Source organism: Pogona vitticeps, chromosome 11 (assembly GCF_051106095.1).
Source record: "Pogona vitticeps strain Pit_001003342236 chromosome 11, PviZW2.1, whole genome shotgun sequence".
Taxonomy (NCBI): domain Eukaryota; kingdom Metazoa; phylum Chordata; class Lepidosauria; order Squamata; family Agamidae; genus Pogona; species Pogona vitticeps.
Window position 1 is genome coordinate 9,530,924 of NC_135793.1, and position 17,121 is coordinate 9,548,044.

The window sequence follows — 17,121 nt, forward strand, 5'->3', positions numbered from 1 at the left end:
AGGGGATCTGGTAAATACGTAAAGGGGATCCTTCTTTTCTTGGGCACATTTCCCTTGACGGGGCAGAAGGAGGCTGAGAGAGGGAGGGAGGGAGGGCTGCTCTCTTCCTTTCTCTTTTCCCCATTAAGGTGTGGGGCTGGCTTACCTGGGTGGAGCTCCCCACACTTCTCACTCTCCTGGAGAGCCGGTGGGGAAATGGCAACGGGCCAAGAGCATTTGGGAGAGGAAGCCCGACGCAAGGGGTAGGCGGGCCCCCTCTTCCAGGCTCCACCAGCCCCTTCCACGCCCTGCTTTGCATCTGAAACTTACCAAAAAACTAAACGTGGATCCCTCTTCCTCCACAAATGCCTGTCTTGATGTTACTGCCACGAGACTAGGAGAAACAAGCCACCGAACAGATTAGACCCCTGAATTCAGGAGCTCCTTGTCTTTATGAGCTCCATCCACTGGGGGTGGCACATGCATTGTTTGCTATGGTGGAGTGTGGGGACCTTTCCAGTTGGTGGAGCCAAAACGGGGTCAGATGTTATGGGGCCCTTCCCAAAGCATCCCCACCATTGTCCAGACCCTGATGTTGAGAGGAGGTCTGGGGGTGTCCGTGGGCCAAACCAGGGCATCCCCCCCAATCCTCCCCTTGAAGAGAGCGTACCTTCCAGAAATCGGTCGTGGGACAAAGGTCTCCTCATCCAAGCTGCCCCAATAGCTAATTGAGGCTCCGAGGGGCATAGAATCCTGAAAAAATAAAAAAATAAATGGATAAATGATTTGAAACGACAAACACAATGATTTGAAGCCCACCTCTCTCTTTAGCCCAAACGCTGTTCTCTCGTCCTGCAGGAGGCTTTTGAAGGGAAGGGAAGGGAAAGGGGACGTCCCCTCCGTAGAGGAAACCTCCTTCCATTCCTTACCACGGTCAATGTGGATTGCCGGCCATCCTTCCCCTCCTCTCGTCCGCAGGGTAGCAGTTGGCTGTAAATGCTGTGAGAAGAGGACACCACAGGTCAGAAAAGGACGGCATAAAAGAGCCACTGGATGAGACCAGGGCTGCAGCAATCCCCGTCATTGCCCTAACTCCGATTTCGAGGAGGTATCTGGGCTTTGCTTGGCAAATGCATTGCCTGAACCAGACCACCCCTTCCTGTCCCTCGGCTGGGAAGACCGTACCTTTCCACCTCAGAGATGACCAGAGACGGAACCTCTGGCAGGCTGCTCTGGGCGCTCCGTGGGGCAAGGACCACCATGGAATCCAAGGTCCTTGCAGAACAGGCTGAAAAGGCCCGTTGCGTTTCTTCCTTCTCCTCCTCGGCTTCCCTGGCTGGCAGCTCGCTGCGGGTGCTGAGAAAAGAGGACACAAGAGGTCGGCAACTGGAGGCCACAGAACGACATAGGAGGAAACCAGGGCGGCAGCCACTGGACCTGAATCCTACTTCCAGCTGTTGCCCCAAGTAGGTCTCAGAGGATCATGAAGGCCACCACCAGCTCCCATCCTTGGTTCCCCAGGACACCAGCCAGTCACCCCCAGCCTTTGAGACACAGGGAGTGACTGGACTTCGTTTGGGAAATGCATGGTCTAACGGAGGGCAGCCCTTTCTGTCCCTCGGCTGAGAAGACCGTACCTTTCCACCTCCGAGATCACCAGAGACGGAGCCCGTGGCAGGCTGCTCTGGGCGCTCCGAGGGGCAAGCCCCACCATGGAATACAGGGTCCTTGTAGAGCAGGTCGAAAGGGTCCCTTGCGGTTCCTCCTTCTCCTCCTCGGCTTCCCTGGTTTGCAGCTCGCTGCGGGTGCTGAGAAAAGAGGACACAAGAGGTCGGCAACTGGAGGCCCCACAGCATCGTAGGAGGAAAGCAGGGCGGCAGCCACTGGACCTGAATCCTACTTCCAGCTGTTGCCCCAAGTAGGTCTCAGCTGGTCATGAAGACCACCACCAGCTCCCATCCTTGGTTCCCCAGGACACCAGCCAGTCACCCCCAGCCTTGGAGACACAGGGAGTGACTGGACTTTGTTTGGGAAATGCATGGTCTAACGGAGGGCAGCCCTTTCTGTCCCTCGGCTGGGAAGACCGTACCTTTCCACCTTCGAGATCACCAGAGTTGGAGCCTTGCGGTTCCTCCTTCTTCTCCTCGGCTTCCCTGGCTTGCAAACCGCCTTCCCTGACTCTCCGGTCACCTCAGAGATGACCAGAGACTCTGGAAAGCTGGTCTGGGTGCTCTGTGGGACAAGCACCACCACGGAATCCTGTCAATGAAAGGGAAGAAGGAATCGGAAGATCAGACGCACATCCTGAAGCCCACTTTCCCCTTCTAGCCCAAAAGGTGTTCCCTGCTAAGATTTCTCCCTGGACAAAGTTGGCTCTCCCCTTAACGTAAAGGTTGGCTGGGGAGAACTTTCCTCTCCATGGTATAAATTACTGCTTGTAGGGGGAGTCAAGCTGATGGGGGATGAAAGGGGTGGAGAAGCCACAAGAAGAAGGGAAAGGGCCTTTAATCTGCCCTCAAGAATCTGGTTTCCTGGTGCAAGACCCTCCCTCACCCAGTTTCAAGCATGACAGCATATCCGTGTTTCATATTTGAAGAAGCCTCTCTGGGATGGAAACCCCATTGAGAGGGAGAAGCAGCAGGGAGCTCTTGGGCCACATCCTGGCTCCCAACGGTTTGTTTCTTAAATGGGAGCAGGAATTGTCCCCTCGCTGCACCTACAAGGTTTAGATGGGCTCTGAATCTCAGCCGACCTCACCAACCCCGGGGCCGGCCTCTCTGCAAGAAGCCAGGAGCTGTGCAACGGGAGGGAAAGGGGACGTCCCACTGGGAGAAGAAAAGGGATCCTTGCATTTCTTACCCTGAAATCTGATGTCTCCTCTGTCTGCTCCTGGCGCTCCCTAGTGATGCTAGGATGAGAAGATGACACAACAGGTCAGAAACTCAAGCAGACAAGCAAGGCCCCTAAGATCTGCTTAGAGATCTATCCTAAAGATCTCTTGGTCCCCATGGCCGAGCCTCCCCTCCTTTCTCCTGTCCACGTCGCCCTCATCTTCCCAAAGGCTAAGGGAGAATGGAGCCATCCCGGTTTTTATTTCTGCTCCTCGCTTCCAACCCTTGTGCCTCCTCCCTCCCTGTTCTCTGCTGGTCAGGAGCATTGGACCTGAGTTTTCTTGGGCGACAGGAAGGGCTTCTGATGTTTGGGGTCCTACCTGAGAGGTTCAGGAGCAGGTTCTTGACGGGTTGGGGTGCCTGCACAACAGGAAAATGTGCACCACCTCCCCAACCGCTGGAAAAGAGAAAGAAGAGCTAAAGGTTAACGTTGAGAGAAGCAGAGATGTTTGGGTGGGCTTAGCAAAACGCCTAGACCACTGCCGAGACATCAGGGTGGACGAAACTCTGAACTGACCCAGGTGGACTCTTTCCAAACCCACCTACCGGTCCATGAGTGTCTAAAGAAATGGGGTCCTGGGGGAGTGGGAGTCAATCTTTGTCCTTCTCTGCCCCACCTCCTTTGGATCTTTGCATTGGGGTATCTCAAGAGACTCCCCACTAGATCAGATGGAAAGAGGAGGGGAAGAGGGTCCGCTTCCCACCCTCCTTGATATTACTAGCCCTATTAGGGTCTCCTGCACCTCTCCCAGACACCAGGTCCTTCAACAAATTTTAAGTCCAGTCTCTTAGAGGAATCAAAGACACAGTCCTCAGGGCTGAACGCAGATAAAGCAAGTACAGCCGAATAATTCCCAATTCAAACTCTAATTCCAGGTGGAGACAGCCTGTTAGATCAAAGCCAGCTTCTCTCCGTAACAGAGGACATACAGCACATGAAATCTTTCCTGAATGAATCCAACAAACCTCTAAACACTTTGATGGCTATCTGCAAAAAGCTATGGTTAAGATCTGACTTGGAGGAAACTAAAAGCAGATCATGTCCAAAGGATCCTTCTACCACCAGCCTGATAAGCAGAAAACAGTTGAGAAAAGGGGTGCAAAAAAGGAAAATAACAAACAGTAAAAAGACGAAGAGTAAATATGTAAAAAAAAATCCCAAAACATTTCTGTACAAAAAGATGCGGTGAAAGAAACTTTTAAAACGACTGGATAGTAACTCAGCACAGAAAAGTACAATGCAAACAGAGAAGCTAATTCTAAACAAGAAAGTAGATCCGGAGGAACTTGCTCATCTCTCTACTAATGCAGAGAAGTCTCTCCCTCACTCTCTAGAACCAAGACTAGCTCAAGCACAGAAACAAGCTACCAAGAACCCGCATTCGGCTCCACAGAATTCTATTTTTAAAAATATTTTTTATTTTATGATACAAAAAGCCTCCAAAAACCATATACAAAAACGAAAATTAAAAAAATTTACACATTATAGTGCTTATTATAAACTAAATTCTAACATGTCTTCCATACCCATGGGACTCCATTTAACGATATTTTATTACGGACTACATCTCCAAAATTGTATAGAGTATTTAGAGGCTTTCCCCTTTCCTTTCACTAACACAAATTCCACAGATTTACCCCAAATATCATAAAAATTGTTAGAACTTATTTCCCCTTTTTTATTTTGAGTTCAATAGCCAATTTATCGTTTAATGGAATGTCCCATACTTCACAATATCAATCTTCTAATATCATTTTTGTCTTTCCAAAATCTAGCTCTTAATATTCTAGCACTTGTCATAAAATTGGTGATTAATTCTTTCGAGTAATAATCCCAATCCGTGTTATCCAAAATTGAAAATAAAGCAATTTTAGCATTGAAATCAATATCTTTACCAAATATATCACACATTTCCTTAAAAATCAGTTCCCAAAATTTCTTAACCAGTTAACATTCCCACCAGATCTGAAAATATGTACCAGTTTCCTCATCACATTTCCATCATCCTTTGGGGCATGCTGGATTGAGGCTCCACAGAATTCGAGACCAGGGGTTCTTAACCTTGGGTCACTCAGGCGTTTTTGAACTGCAACTCCCAGAAACCCCAGCCAGCACAGCTGGTGGTGAAGGCTTCTGGGAGCTGCAGTCCAAAAACACCTGAGTAAACCAAGGTTAAGAACCACTGGTCTAGACCACCTCAAGAAGGGATTAAAACAGATTTGGGATGGAAACTAGTCTGGAGCAGAGAAAAGTTAAAATTCCACTTACCCTCAAAGCGCGAACAATCCTCCTTCTGAGTCCCATGACTCCAAACACTTGCGCGGAACGACTGCACTGCAAAACAAGAGAGGCTAGCAGCACCTCTTATCAGCAGCTTGGTCCTGGGCGCAAATGACCGGTCCCCCTGGGGTACTGTGTGACCTGGGCCCAGCTCAGTCCTGGGGACAAAGGGCCAGTCCCCCTGGGGTATTGTGTGACCTGGGGGTCGCCGTGGCAACCCCCAAAAACCAAGCTGCCTAATCCAGCAGAGCTGTCAGCCCCCTGACTACCCCATTTCCCTGAAAATGAGACCTAACCTGAAAATAAGCCCTAGCAGGATTTTTCAGGAGGCTCCTCATAGAAGCCCTACCCCAAAAATAAGTCACAGTGAACGGAAACCCTGCCCTCCACCTTTGTGCAGCAACCAGAAGAAGAGGACATGACTGTATTTGACTCAATGTAGATGGTTGTACATGAAAATAAATAAATAAATAAAACATCCCCTGAAAATAAACCCTAATGTGTTTTTTTGAGCCAAAATCAAAATAAAACCCTGTCAGGTGCAACAGAAGCACCTCCTTGACCGTTCCACGGTGTGCTTTAGGGCCGTCCCCGGGGTCAATGCAGAGAGTCAGGAGAGTCTTCGGAATCCCCAAAGTTTCGGCCCGGCTCTTCTTTGGCCCTACAGGAAACGGATGAGAAGAAGAACCTACATTTAGAGGATAAACCTAGAAGAAGTGCCAGGGCTCCTCTAAGCTCTCCATCTGTCGGGATCCAAATCCCAGCCCTGGGCAGCCCGTCCCCCCCCCCCCGGGAGGCAGAGAACAGCGTCTCACGGCAAAAGCCACATTTTCTGGGAATGGATTACTCGAGTGAAGGCTCCCTGTGTCTGCTGTGCACCTTATGTGTTCTGTGTGGAATTCTGTGAAGGGATGGTGTCCAATGTGAATTCTGTGAATAAAAACCGGGCATTCATTCCTTTATTTTGATACAAAGCTGTCCCCACCCTAGACTAACCTCATGGGGACCCTATTTAAACTGTGCAGGGATGTGATTTTTAGGGGGTTTTGAATTAAGTAAAGGCAGGGGATTTTTTTTTTAACAGCAGCAACCACAAATCTCATCCCCCTTTGAGATTATGGGTTCTGGCAATCCAACAGGTTCCGTCCTCTCCGGTGAACCTAATCGTGGCAGGGGCACCAGGAGAGGAGGACGGGCGAGGCGGAAGAGGCGGAGGGAGAGCGGCTGGAGAGAAGGCAGGCCTACCTGGGGGCAGGTCCCGCCATGTCTCTCTTGTGGCAGGATAGCCGGAGGCTGGCACGGCTCTCCTCCTTTAGTGAGTCAACCCACCAAGTCACCTTCTCCCCAATGCCTCTTCTATCTGTTGGGTGTAACAAACATACGCCAGTCCAGCCAGAATTGTAAATTCTTCTTGGAAGAATCCACCCTGAACTTTTTCGTATTAACCCATTCAAAACTAATAACATGCTAGGTCAGAAAACATTTTCTTTTTTCTGTTCTCACTCTCCCAACACTCCATTGGAGTGGACGCCTCCTGTCTCTGGTATTGCGTGAGGAGGCGAAAAAAAGCTTCCCTCTCTCCACTTGATCCATTCCCTGCATCATTTTATCCATCTCAGTCATATCCCCCCTCAGGCGCATTCTCTCGAGACTCAAGAGCCCCAAAAGCTGTAGCCTTTCCTCATCAGGGAGGTGACCCAGCCCAGTCGTCATTCGAGTCGCTCTCTTCCGCACCTTTTCCAGTTCCACAATGTCTTTTTTGAGGTACGTCAACTAGAGCTGTACGCAAGACTCCAGGTGCAGCCTTAGCAGCGTTCTGTACAATAGCATTATAATGTTGGCTGTTTTATTTTCAGTCCTCTTTTTAATGAAACCTAGAATGGAGTTGATCTTCTTCACTTCCGCCCGCAGATGGGGTTGACCCTTTCCTCAAGCTGTCCACCAGCACCCCAAGATCTCTTTCCTGATTCATCACAATCAGCTCAGAAGAACCCCTGAGCTGAGAACTAAAGTTTTCACTTTTTTTTGCCTCAATGTGCATTTCTTTACATTTTCTAAGGCTGAAGCCGGTTTGGAGAGATCCTTCTGGAGCTCTTCGCAATCCCTTCTGGTCTTCCATTTTTCAGGATCAGTTGACTGAAGGGAAACCCAGCTATCGGAGAGACTTAAGCTTTCGAAAGCATTCCCATCACATTTGTCGTCTCTCCATTTATCCTGATGTCTCTTCACTTGAAATTGGAGGAAAATGAACAATACAACAAAAGTACAACTTATTATTTATTTTATTTCTTTGTTTAAAATGGCAGCATACAGAATTAAAAGACAGTGTAAAAGCGAACATATTCAGTATACAAACACTAAAAAACTATGAAGCAAATACTACACTAAAAAATAGTAGATAAAAGCAACACCAAAACCTTCAAATAATTTACAATAATTTATAATTTTTAATTATTTTCAAATAACATTGACAAATGCATACAATTTAAAAATGAATGTACAATGATTTCGCCGGCCCCATTCTCTCCTGCTTCTCTTCTTTTTTTGGTGTTATTTTCTCCGAGTCTCCAAGCACCTAGAGGAAGCACAAAAAAGGTGTTAAGGTATCGGTCTTTGTTCCTCCTCCATTTCCGTGTTAGCAACCACAGCCCACTCCCGGCCTGATTGTCTTGGGAACTGGCCCGATGGAGCTCTCAAGCGTTCTTTCTCCCCCTCAATGGGCAAGACCCCGACCCTTTCTGCCCTCCCTCCGGGGGAAAGGGGCTGCTCTCCCTGGAACACCTCCTCAGTTCTTTGCCTGGGATGACCCTACCTGGCCGAGATGGTCTATGGCTCCACCTCCTCCTCTTCCAAGGCTGGCGATGTTGGCCAGTGTGTCGGCGTCATCGTCCTCCTCAGGAGAATCTTATGAAAAAGAGGGATTTGGTTAAATGAGAACCAGAAGTCAAACTGGAGACCATTGGGGACCCTTGCTTTAAGGAGCCTTTGCAGTCCGGAACTGCAAAGAGGTCTGGTCCTTTAAAAGAAGGTCTGGTCTCTTCAGAGAAGGGAGCTGTGGGGCGTGCCAGGGTTGGGGGGCATAAGGGATGCCTCCTTCCTCCACCCCTTGACCTCCCACAGAAGGGGCAGCTTTTCCTTCCTTACCAAAGGTGGAACGTCCTCCATTTCCTTGAGGAGTTTGTTCAGGGCCTCCGCCAGGGCACTGCAAGAATCAGAGGAGAAGAAGAGCCTATAGCCAGTGTGTGGAGCTAGAAGGCCAGCCCAGCCCCACCAAGCCATCGAACCATCGGGACTCAATTCCCTGCACTGGGGGGCCAGATCCCTCTGGGATGCAGAGGGCAAAAAAGCCACATTTCCTTCTGCTTTCTTAAGAGCCTGTTTGGGACTGCCCTGGCCTCCAGGTCCAGCGTTAGAAGAGGGGAGGACACGCTGGCGGGATTCCCATGACGCGATGAACCAAGGATCCCTGGGAAGGAGCCTGGCTCATCCTATGGAGCAGCATCCATAGTGTCCTCGATCCAGGTGCTTCCCTGGCAGCAGGCGGCTTTCTTTCCCTGTTTGATTTTTTTAAAAACCTCCCGAGGAGCTAGATCAAGAATGCAGGGTTTCTTCCTGGCTCCTTTCTCTGGCTGCTTGGGAGGAAAATTAAAAAGGCCAGTAAAAGGGAAGGTGCCCTTGAGCTGCCAGGCAGCCCAATAAACCAGCCAAACACTGAAACTACCAAGGAGGCGAACGATACGTGAACCCAACCAGGAAGCTCCCTGTGATTGTTTAAGTCTTCCTACTAAAATTAAAACCAGGAGGGATCCTCCGTGAGCCCCAACCCACTTTTTCACACATCAAGCCAGAAAGAAAATGAGAGAGAGAGAGAGAGAGAGAGAGAGAGAGAGAGAGAGAGAGAGAGAATTACCTGGGTGATGGTACCATTGCTTGTGCACGGAGGCTCTCGCTCTCGTCCGTGGTGTCCGAGAGGGTAAAGGGTGATGTGTATTCAGAAGAACTCTAGGAATCAAAACCAAGCATTCATACATTTAGTACAAAGCAAAGTGATCTCCATCCCTTTGGGGGATCCTTCTTTTCTTGGGCACATTTCCCTTGACGGGGCAGCAGGAGGCAGAGAGAGGGAGGGAGGGCTGATCTCTCTCCTTTCCCCACTAAGGTGTGGGGCTGGCTTACCTGGGTGGCGCTCCCCACACTTCTCACCCTCCTGGAGAGCCGGTGGGGAAATGGCAATGGGCCAAGAGCATTTGGAAGAGGAAGCCCGAGGCAAGGGGTAGGCAGGCCCCCTCTTCCAGGCTCCACCAGCCCCTTCCACGCCCTGCTTTGCATCTGAAACTTACCAAAAAAACTAAACGTGGATCCCTCTTCCTCCACGAATGCTTTCCTCGATGTTACTGCCACGAGACTAGGAGAAACAAGCCACCAAACAGATTAGACCCCTGAATTCAGGAGCTCCTTGTCTTTATGAGCTCCATCCACTGGGGGTGGCACATGCATTGCGTGCTGTGGTGGGGTGGGAGGACCTTTCCAGTTGGTGGAGCCTGAAAGGAGTCAGATGTTATGGGGTCCTTCCCAAAGCATCCCCACCATTGCCCAGGCCTTGATGTTGAAGGGAGGTCTGGGGATGTTCGTGGGCCAAATCAGGGTGTCCCTCCCTAATCCTCCCTTGAAGAGAGCGTACCTTCCAGAAATGGGTCATGGGACAAAGGTCTCCTCCTCTAAGGTGCCCCAGTAGCTTAGAGAGACTCCAAGGGGCATCGAATCCTGGAAAATTAAAAATTAAATGGATAAACGATTTGAATCTGCAAACACAATGATTTGAAGCCCACCTCTCTCTTTAGGCCAAACGCTGTTCTCTGTTATGATCTCTCTGCAGATGAACTTGTTTCTCCCTTTAAAACAAGGGATGGCTCTTAAGTTCCACAGAGCCCAGAGAATTTCCTGGGAAAACCCTTCCAGGACCTTTTGTGTCCATTTCCGCTTGCAGGGAGTGTAAAGCTGATTGGGGGCACACGGGGAGGAGAAGCCACAAGAGCCGGTGGGGAAATGGCAATGGGCTGGAGAGACAGCAGGCTTACCTGGGGGCAGGTTCCCCCACGTCTCCCTCTCCGCAGGGTAGCTGGAGGCCAAGGGGAGCTGTGCTGGGAGTCCCTGGAAGAAGAAGAAAGCACCTGGTAAGGGTTAGCTGGCCTCCCTCTTCCTCTTTGGCGCTCAGCTCAGACGGTGGATTAGAAGAGGACATCTTAAAAGGGAACCCCAGCCAGAGAGGACCACCTGCAGGCCAGCCATGGCCAGTCTGGCCCCTTCAGTAAGGGTCCAAGCCACAGGTCCAAGGTAGACTCTCCCTGAAGCCAGGAGAGAGTCCGCTTCCTCCTCCTGTTCATGGACAGGGAGTGACCCTTGCTATCCTAGCTGTGCTGAAGGTGGACCAAGCGCCAGTGATGGAGAAAGAGCCAGGTATGGCTCCCAATCCCTGTGCTCATGAAAGGGTATACCTGTCCAGGTGAGAGGGCAGGTCTTCCAGGGAGACATCTAGGCTCCTCCTGGAGATCCTCCTGGGTGGCTCCACTTCCAGAGAATCTTGAGAATGAAAAAGAAGAAGTGAAACCCAAATTGGCTTTTTCTCCAGCAAGCGGTGGTATGGGAAGGAAAGGGGACGACCCGCTGGGAGAGAAAACATCTCTTCCTTCCTTACCCATGAAGCTGAAGCCTCCGCTGGAGACGGCAGATCCTGCCCCTCTTCATGATGTTCCTCAGAGATGCTGAGATGAGAAGAGAGAACATGTTAGAAACTGAAGGCTTAAGAGCCCAATGGGATGAAACCAGGTCCCCTGCAAATGGCCCCAAATCCTGTTTCCTGAGGTGCTCCATGAAAGCCCCCAGCAGACCATGGAGACCCCCACCCCCTGTCCTCTGCTCTTCGCCAATTGAGAAGAGCTGAGCACCAGGAACTGCCTACAGAAACGATCCCTATGTGCCTACGGCTTGTAAAATCTGTAATATTTTTTACAACCATGTTTCCTAGTAATCCCCGAGTCACACTGTAGGATTTGAAGAACTATAAACATTTATCTGGTCCTGTGGTTGGCGTTCCCTTTCTTTCTCATCTCTGAGTCCTCTTCTTCTTCCCCAAGTTTAAGGGACTCAGAGCAATCCCTCTTTTTTCTGTCCTTCCCTCCTTCCCAGCCCTTGTGTCCTCTCCCTCCCTGTTCTCTGCTGCTGCTTAGGAGCAATGTGGATTGGGACTGGATTTCCCTTGCGGGCAGGGACCTGTATTGAGTTTGGGTGTAGGAAAGGTTCCTGCGGGCATCGTGTCTTTCTCTTTCAGGTCCTACCTCTCAGGATCATCAGAAGGGCCTTCCAGTCCCCAGTGATCATTGAACCCTGTAAATTAAAAAGAAGAATGAACAGGATCCGCTGACATTTGTCCTTAAGCCCCCCTCCCAGTTTCTTTACTCGAAATGGTGACCCAAGTTCTAAATTCGCTCTGCAGAAAGTCACCTCTCTATTTAAAAGAAGGGATGTGTCTTCCTTTAGACATCCCGAGATTTGGGTCTCGATTTGGAGTGAGCATAAAGGTGATGGGGGGGGGGGGCAAATGGGGTGAAAGAAGCCAGACCACCCACTGTGATGGGAGGGGAACCCTTCCAAGTCCACGGAGCTAGAAAGGGGGCTGAAGCCCACCACTCTCTTTAGCCCAAACACTGTTCTCTGTTATGGTTTCTCTCTGGATGAACTTGTTCCTCCCTTTAGGGATGGCTCTTAAGTTCCACAGAACCCAGAGAATTTCCTGGGAGAAACCCTTCCAGGACCTTTTGTGTCCATTCCCGCTTGCAAGGAGGGTAAAGCTGATGGGGTCACATGGGGAGGAGAAGCCACAAGAGGGAGGGAAAGGGGCTTTCATCCTCCCCCCACTGCCCTGTTTCCCAGCGTCCAGTTCCTCTCCCTCCATCTGCGTGTTTTGTACTTGAAAGAGGGTTTAGAATCTCTCGGGGTTGGATGGAAGCAACATGGAGAGAGAGAAGCCCCGGGGAGGGGGGGACACGGGTCCCTCTCTGCGGCAACACCTTGGCTCCCACTGCTTCCCTCCGGTCTAGGAGCGGAAACGATTGCCTCTCTGCATGACCAATGGGCAGGTGAGCCCTGCATTGAAGCCTGCCTCCCTACCTACAGTACCGGCCGTCCTGCAGGAGGCTTTCGAAGGGGAGGGAAAGGGGACGTCCCCTCGGTAGAGGAAACCTCCTTCCATGCCTTACCAAAGTCAATGTGGAGCAGAAGGGACTGGTCCCTTGCCGGCCCTCCTTCCCCTCCTCTCGTCCGCAGGGTAGCAGTTGGCTGTAGCTGGTGTGAGAAGAGGACACCACATGTCAGAAAAGGACGGCATAAAAGAGCCACTGGATGAGACCAGGGCAGCAGCAATCCCTGTCGTTGCCCTAACTCCGATTTCGAGGAGGTGTCTGGGCTTTGCTTGGCAAATGCATTGCCCGAGCCAGGACACCCCTTCCTGTCCTTCAGCTGGGAAGGCCGTACCTTTCCACCTCGGAGATGACCACAGAAGGAGCCTCTGGCAGGCTGCTCTGGGGGCTCCGTGGGACAAGCACCACCATGGAATCCTGTCAATGAAAGGGAAGAAGGAATCGGAAGATCAGACGCACATCCTGAAGCCCACTTGCCTCTCTAGCCCAAAAGGTGTTCCCTGCTGAGATTTCTCCGTGGACAAAGTTGGCTCTCCCATTAACGCAAAGGGTGGCTGGGGAGAACTTTCCTCTCCATGGTATAAATTACTGCTTGCAGGGGGAGTCAAGCTGATGGGGGATGAAAGGGGTGGAGAAGCCACAAGAAGAAGGGAAAGGGCCTTCCCTCCTCTCCCCACAGCTCAGCTTTCCCAGGGGAAGACCACCCAGGATCCTTTCTCCTCTCCCTCGACATGCATGTTTTGTTCTTGAAAGAGGCCTTCGAGTCCTGCAGGGAGAGGCACCAGGCAGTGGGTGCCACAGTCTTGGCCCTCTTGCGGGAGGCTGTGGATGGAGAGGGAAGGGGGACCTTCCACTAGTGCAGAAAACCTCCTTTCATTCCTTACCGCTCAGAGTGGTCACATAGACCAGATGGGCGGGATACAAATCAAATAAATTAATAAATAAAATAAATTACCAAGGTTCCTGCAGAGCAGGTCAAAAGGGTCCCTACCGGTTCCTCCTTCTCCTCCTCGGCTTCCCTGGCTGGCAGCTCGCTGCGGGTGCTAAGAAAAGAGGACACAAGAGGTTGGCAACTGGAGGCCACAGAACGACGTAGGAGGAAACCAGGGCGGCAGCCACTGGACCTGAATCCTACTTCCACCTGTTGCCCCAAGTAGATCTAAGAGGATCATGAAGGCCACCACCAGCTCCCATCCTCGGTTCCCCAGGACACCAGCCAGTCAGCCCCAGCCTTTGAGACACAGGGAGTGACTGGACTTTGTTTGGGAAACGCATGGCCTAACGGAGGGCAGCCCTTTCTGTCCCTCGGCTGGGAAGACCGTACCTTTCCAGGTGAGAAGGCAGATGAGAGGGAGGCTCTGCCAAGCCACTCTGGGCGCTCTTGGGGCAAGGACCACACCCTGGAAATTACAGAGAAAAAGGAATTGAAAGATCAGAGGCACATCCTGAAGCCTGCTTGCCTCTCTAGGCCAACAGGTGTTCCCTGCTACCATTTCTCTCTGGATAAAGATGGCTCTCCTTTAACACAAACGGTGGCTGGGAAGAGCTTCTCCCTACATTGTATAAATTACTGCTTGCAGGGGGTGTCAATATGATGGAGAATAAAAGGGGTGGAGAGCCACAAGAAGAAGGGAAAGGGCTTTCATCTGCCCTCAAGAACCTGGTTATCTGATGGGAAGACCCACCATCACCCAGTTTCAAAGACCACAGCTTAAACAAGTTTCGTATTTGAAGAAGCCTTTTAAATCCTACGCCTTGTTGCACCCACAGGGTTTAGATGGGCTCTGACTCTCAGCTGACTCCCATTGCCATGATTTTGATTTGATGGAGGTTGGGGACCAGATCCCCTGGAGCGCCAAAAGACTGAGGATACCCAAAGGGGATGAAATTGATAACACCCCGATTTAACTCTAGCCTGGGCTGGCCAGGGGCTTGTGGCAGAAAAAGCTGCCACCCTGGGGGGGGGAGCCCCCTCTGCCCCACCAACCCTCCCGGTCACTTACTGTGAAAGCTCGAAGGATCCTTCTCAGTCCCATGATTCCAGACGCTTGCACGGAACGACTGGAAAACAAGAGAGACCAGCAGCTCCTCTTGCTTGCAGCTCAGTCCTGGGCGCAAATGACCAGTAGTCCTGGGATGGTGGGGACCCTGGGCATCTCTCCTCCCCTCCTTTCTTCTCTCTACGTCCTCCTCATCTTCCCAAAGGCTAAGGGAGAACGAAGCCATCCCGGTTTTTCTTTCTGTTCCTCGCTTCCAACCCTTGTGCCTCCTCCCTCCCTGTTCTCTGCTGGTCAGGAGCATTGGACCTGGGTTTTCTTTGGCGACAGGAAAGGCTTCTGATGTTTGGGGTCCTACCTGAGAGGTTCAGGAGCAGGTTCTTGACGGGTTGGGGTGCCTGCACAACAGGAAAATGTGCACCACCTCCCCAACCGCTGGAAAAGAGAAAGAAGGTTAACGTTGAGAGAAGCAGAGATGTTGGGGGGGGGGGTTTAGCAAAACGCCTGGACCACTGCCAAGAGATCAGGGTGGATGAAACTCTGAACTGACCCAGGTGGAGTCTTTCCAAACCCACCTACCGGTCCATGAGTGTCTAAAGAAATTGGGTCAATCTTTGTCCTTCTCTGCCCCACTTCCTTTCCCCCCCATCCCCTTTCACAGCCTTTAAGGTCTGCTGTGTTGCACTGGGGTATCTCAAGAGACTCCCCACTAGATCAGATGGAAAGGGGAGGGGAAGAGGGTCCGCTTCCCACCCTCCCTGATATTACTGGCCTTATTCTGGTCTCCTGCACCTCTCCAGGACCCAGGGCTGCAGCAATCCCCCATCATTGCCCTAACTCCCTGCAGGAGGCTTTTGAAGGGGAGGGAAAGGGGACGTCCCCTCGGTAGAGGAAACCTCCTTTCATGCCTTACCAAGGTCAATGTGGAGCGGAAGGGACTGTTTCCTCACTGGCCCTCCTTCCCCTCCTCTCGTCCGCAGGGTAGCAGTTGGCTGTAACTGGTGTGAGAAGAGGACACCACAGGTCAGAAAAGAGCGCCACTGCATTAAACCAGGGCTGCAGCAATCCCTGTCATTGCCTTAACTCTGATATGGAGGATGTGTCTGGGCTTTGCTTGGCAAATGCATTGCCCAAACCAGGCCACCCCTTCCTGTCCCTCTGCTGGGAAGACCGTACCTTTCCACCTCCGAGATCACCAGAGACGGAGCGGTTCCTCCTTCTTCTCCTCGGCTTCCCTGGCTTGCAAACCGGCTTCCCTGACTTTCCGGTCACCTCAGAGATGACCAGAGACTCTGGAAAGCTGGTCTGGGTGCTCTGTGGGACAAGCACCACCACAGAATCCTGTCAATGAAAGGGAAGAAGGAATTGGAAGATCAGACGCACATCCTGAAGCCCACTTGCCTCTCTAGCCCAAAAGGTCTTCCCTGCTGAGATTTCTCCCTGGACAAAGTTGGCTCTCCCTTTAACACAAATACATATACAGTACTTAGAAGAAGGGAAGGGAGACCAAGCCCCTGGAGATTTGTGCCCAGACTGCCAGTTCTCTGCCCATCCCTTGGTGGGGGGGGCAGGAGGGTGGACAGGAAGGGGGCTGCTGTTCCCTCCCCAGACTTTGTCAATGCTCGGATTGCATCTCTCACCACCCACCCACCCCATGGATCTTTTCTAACAAGGGCTACTTCACCAACTTGCCTCTCTGAAAAAAATATGCCTATGCAGACTCTCACTTCTACCCCTTTTTCAAATGGGGATACATGCAACACCACCTTCAACAAATTAGACCTTTCACCTTATGCTTTTCAATCACAGCGAACAACCAAGCTTCAAGATCTGCTCAGGTCATTTTAAAAGTATTTTTAAAATCATTTCTGCCCCTGCCTTTCCACTTTTAAAAGGATGCCAAGGTGCCTTACATCATTTCAAGAACAAATACAACCCTTCAAGCTAACAAAAGGCACTGAAAGGCTAAAAAGGAGCAAACGCATGCCACACTGCAAAATGGGAAAGAACTTCAATGCAATGCAATGAGGAAGGCAGAACAAGCCATTTAACACACACCCCCCACCATCACTCAGTATTGCAGAGGTTAAGCGGCAATGTCAGGATGTTGATCTGTAGGAAAAGGAAGGTGTTTTTCCACTTCTGGTGACCCCTTTCCTCCATCAGTAAAAAGTGACCTGGTGAAACCTGGTGGGACCAAATGCCCCCCCTCCACCCCCAGGACATGGATGGGCTTTTCAGGGAAGAGAGGTTGAAAACGGGCCTTCCCACTTTTAGAGGACTCCCATCGCCATGATTTTGACTTGATGGAGGCTTGGGGCACCAGACCACTCTAGACGCCTAGAGTGGTCTGGTGGTCCAGATAGATAGATAGATAGATAGATAGATAGATAGATAGATAGATAGATAGATAGATAGACAGATAGATAGATAGATAGATAGATAGATAGATAGATAGATAGATAGATAGATAGATAGATAGATAGATAGATAGACAGACAGACAGACAGACAGACAGACAGACAGACAGACAGACAGACAGACAGACAGACAGACAGACAGATAGATAAAACCTCCCCCCCTGGGGAGGACCCCCTCTGCCCCACCAACCCTCCCGGTGACTTACCCTGAAAGTTTGAAGGATCCTTCTCAGTCCCCTGAATGCAAATATTTGTGCTGCCGAGTCACAAAAGAAGAGAGACCGGCAGCTCCTCTTGCTTGCAGCTCAGTCCTGGGCGCAAATGACCAGTCGTCCTGGGATGGAGCGGAACCTGGGC

The 17,121-nt window shown here is 51.0% G+C and overlaps 1 protein-coding gene and 1 long non-coding RNA gene across 2 annotated transcripts; both read right to left on the reverse strand.

Moving 5' to 3' along the window:
• Positions 1-6,629: 6,629 nt before the first annotated feature.
• On the reverse strand, positions 6,630-13,541 carry LOC140701654 (uncharacterized). The gene is made up of 14 exons (XM_078380823.1): positions 13,483-13,541; positions 13,339-13,390; positions 12,682-12,764; positions 12,408-12,492; positions 11,487-11,535; positions 10,847-10,913; positions 10,647-10,731; positions 10,230-10,302; positions 9,833-9,915; positions 9,492-9,556; positions 9,062-9,153; positions 8,296-8,353; positions 7,964-8,055; positions 6,630-7,726 (listed from the first exon to the last, which is right to left on the reverse strand). The coding sequence occupies exons 1-10, from the start codon at positions 13,539-13,541 to the stop codon at positions 9,500-9,502; spliced, it is 693 nt and encodes a 230-aa protein (XP_078236949.1). The 3' UTR covers positions 6,630-7,726; positions 7,964-8,055; positions 8,296-8,353; positions 9,062-9,153; positions 9,492-9,499.
• A 330-nt stretch (positions 13,542-13,871) lies between these two features.
• LOC140702319 (uncharacterized) lies at positions 13,872-15,603 on the reverse strand. Its single transcript, XR_012081444.2, has 3 exons — positions 15,521-15,603; positions 15,258-15,342; positions 13,872-14,779 (listed from the first exon to the last, which is right to left on the reverse strand). It is a non-coding gene; the product is annotated as an uncharacterized LOC140702319 (long non-coding RNA).
• Between the last annotated feature and the right edge of the window lie 1,518 nt (positions 15,604-17,121).

Excerpts from the sequence above, each read along its gene's own strand:
- LOC140701654 (XM_078380823.1), bottom strand. The coding sequence starts at position 13,541 with ATGGGAGCTGGTGGTGGCCTTCATGATCCTCTTAGATCTACTTGGGGC. Across the intron at positions 10,303-10,646 it reads CTGCCCTCTCACCTGGACAG|GGACTCCCAGCACAGCTCCC; the intron begins GTATACCCTTTC and ends TTCTTCTTCCAG. Across the intron at positions 9,557-9,832 it reads CCATGACCCATTTCTGGAAG|TCTCGTGGCAGTAACATCGA; the intron begins GTACGCTCTCTT and ends TGTTTCTCCTAG.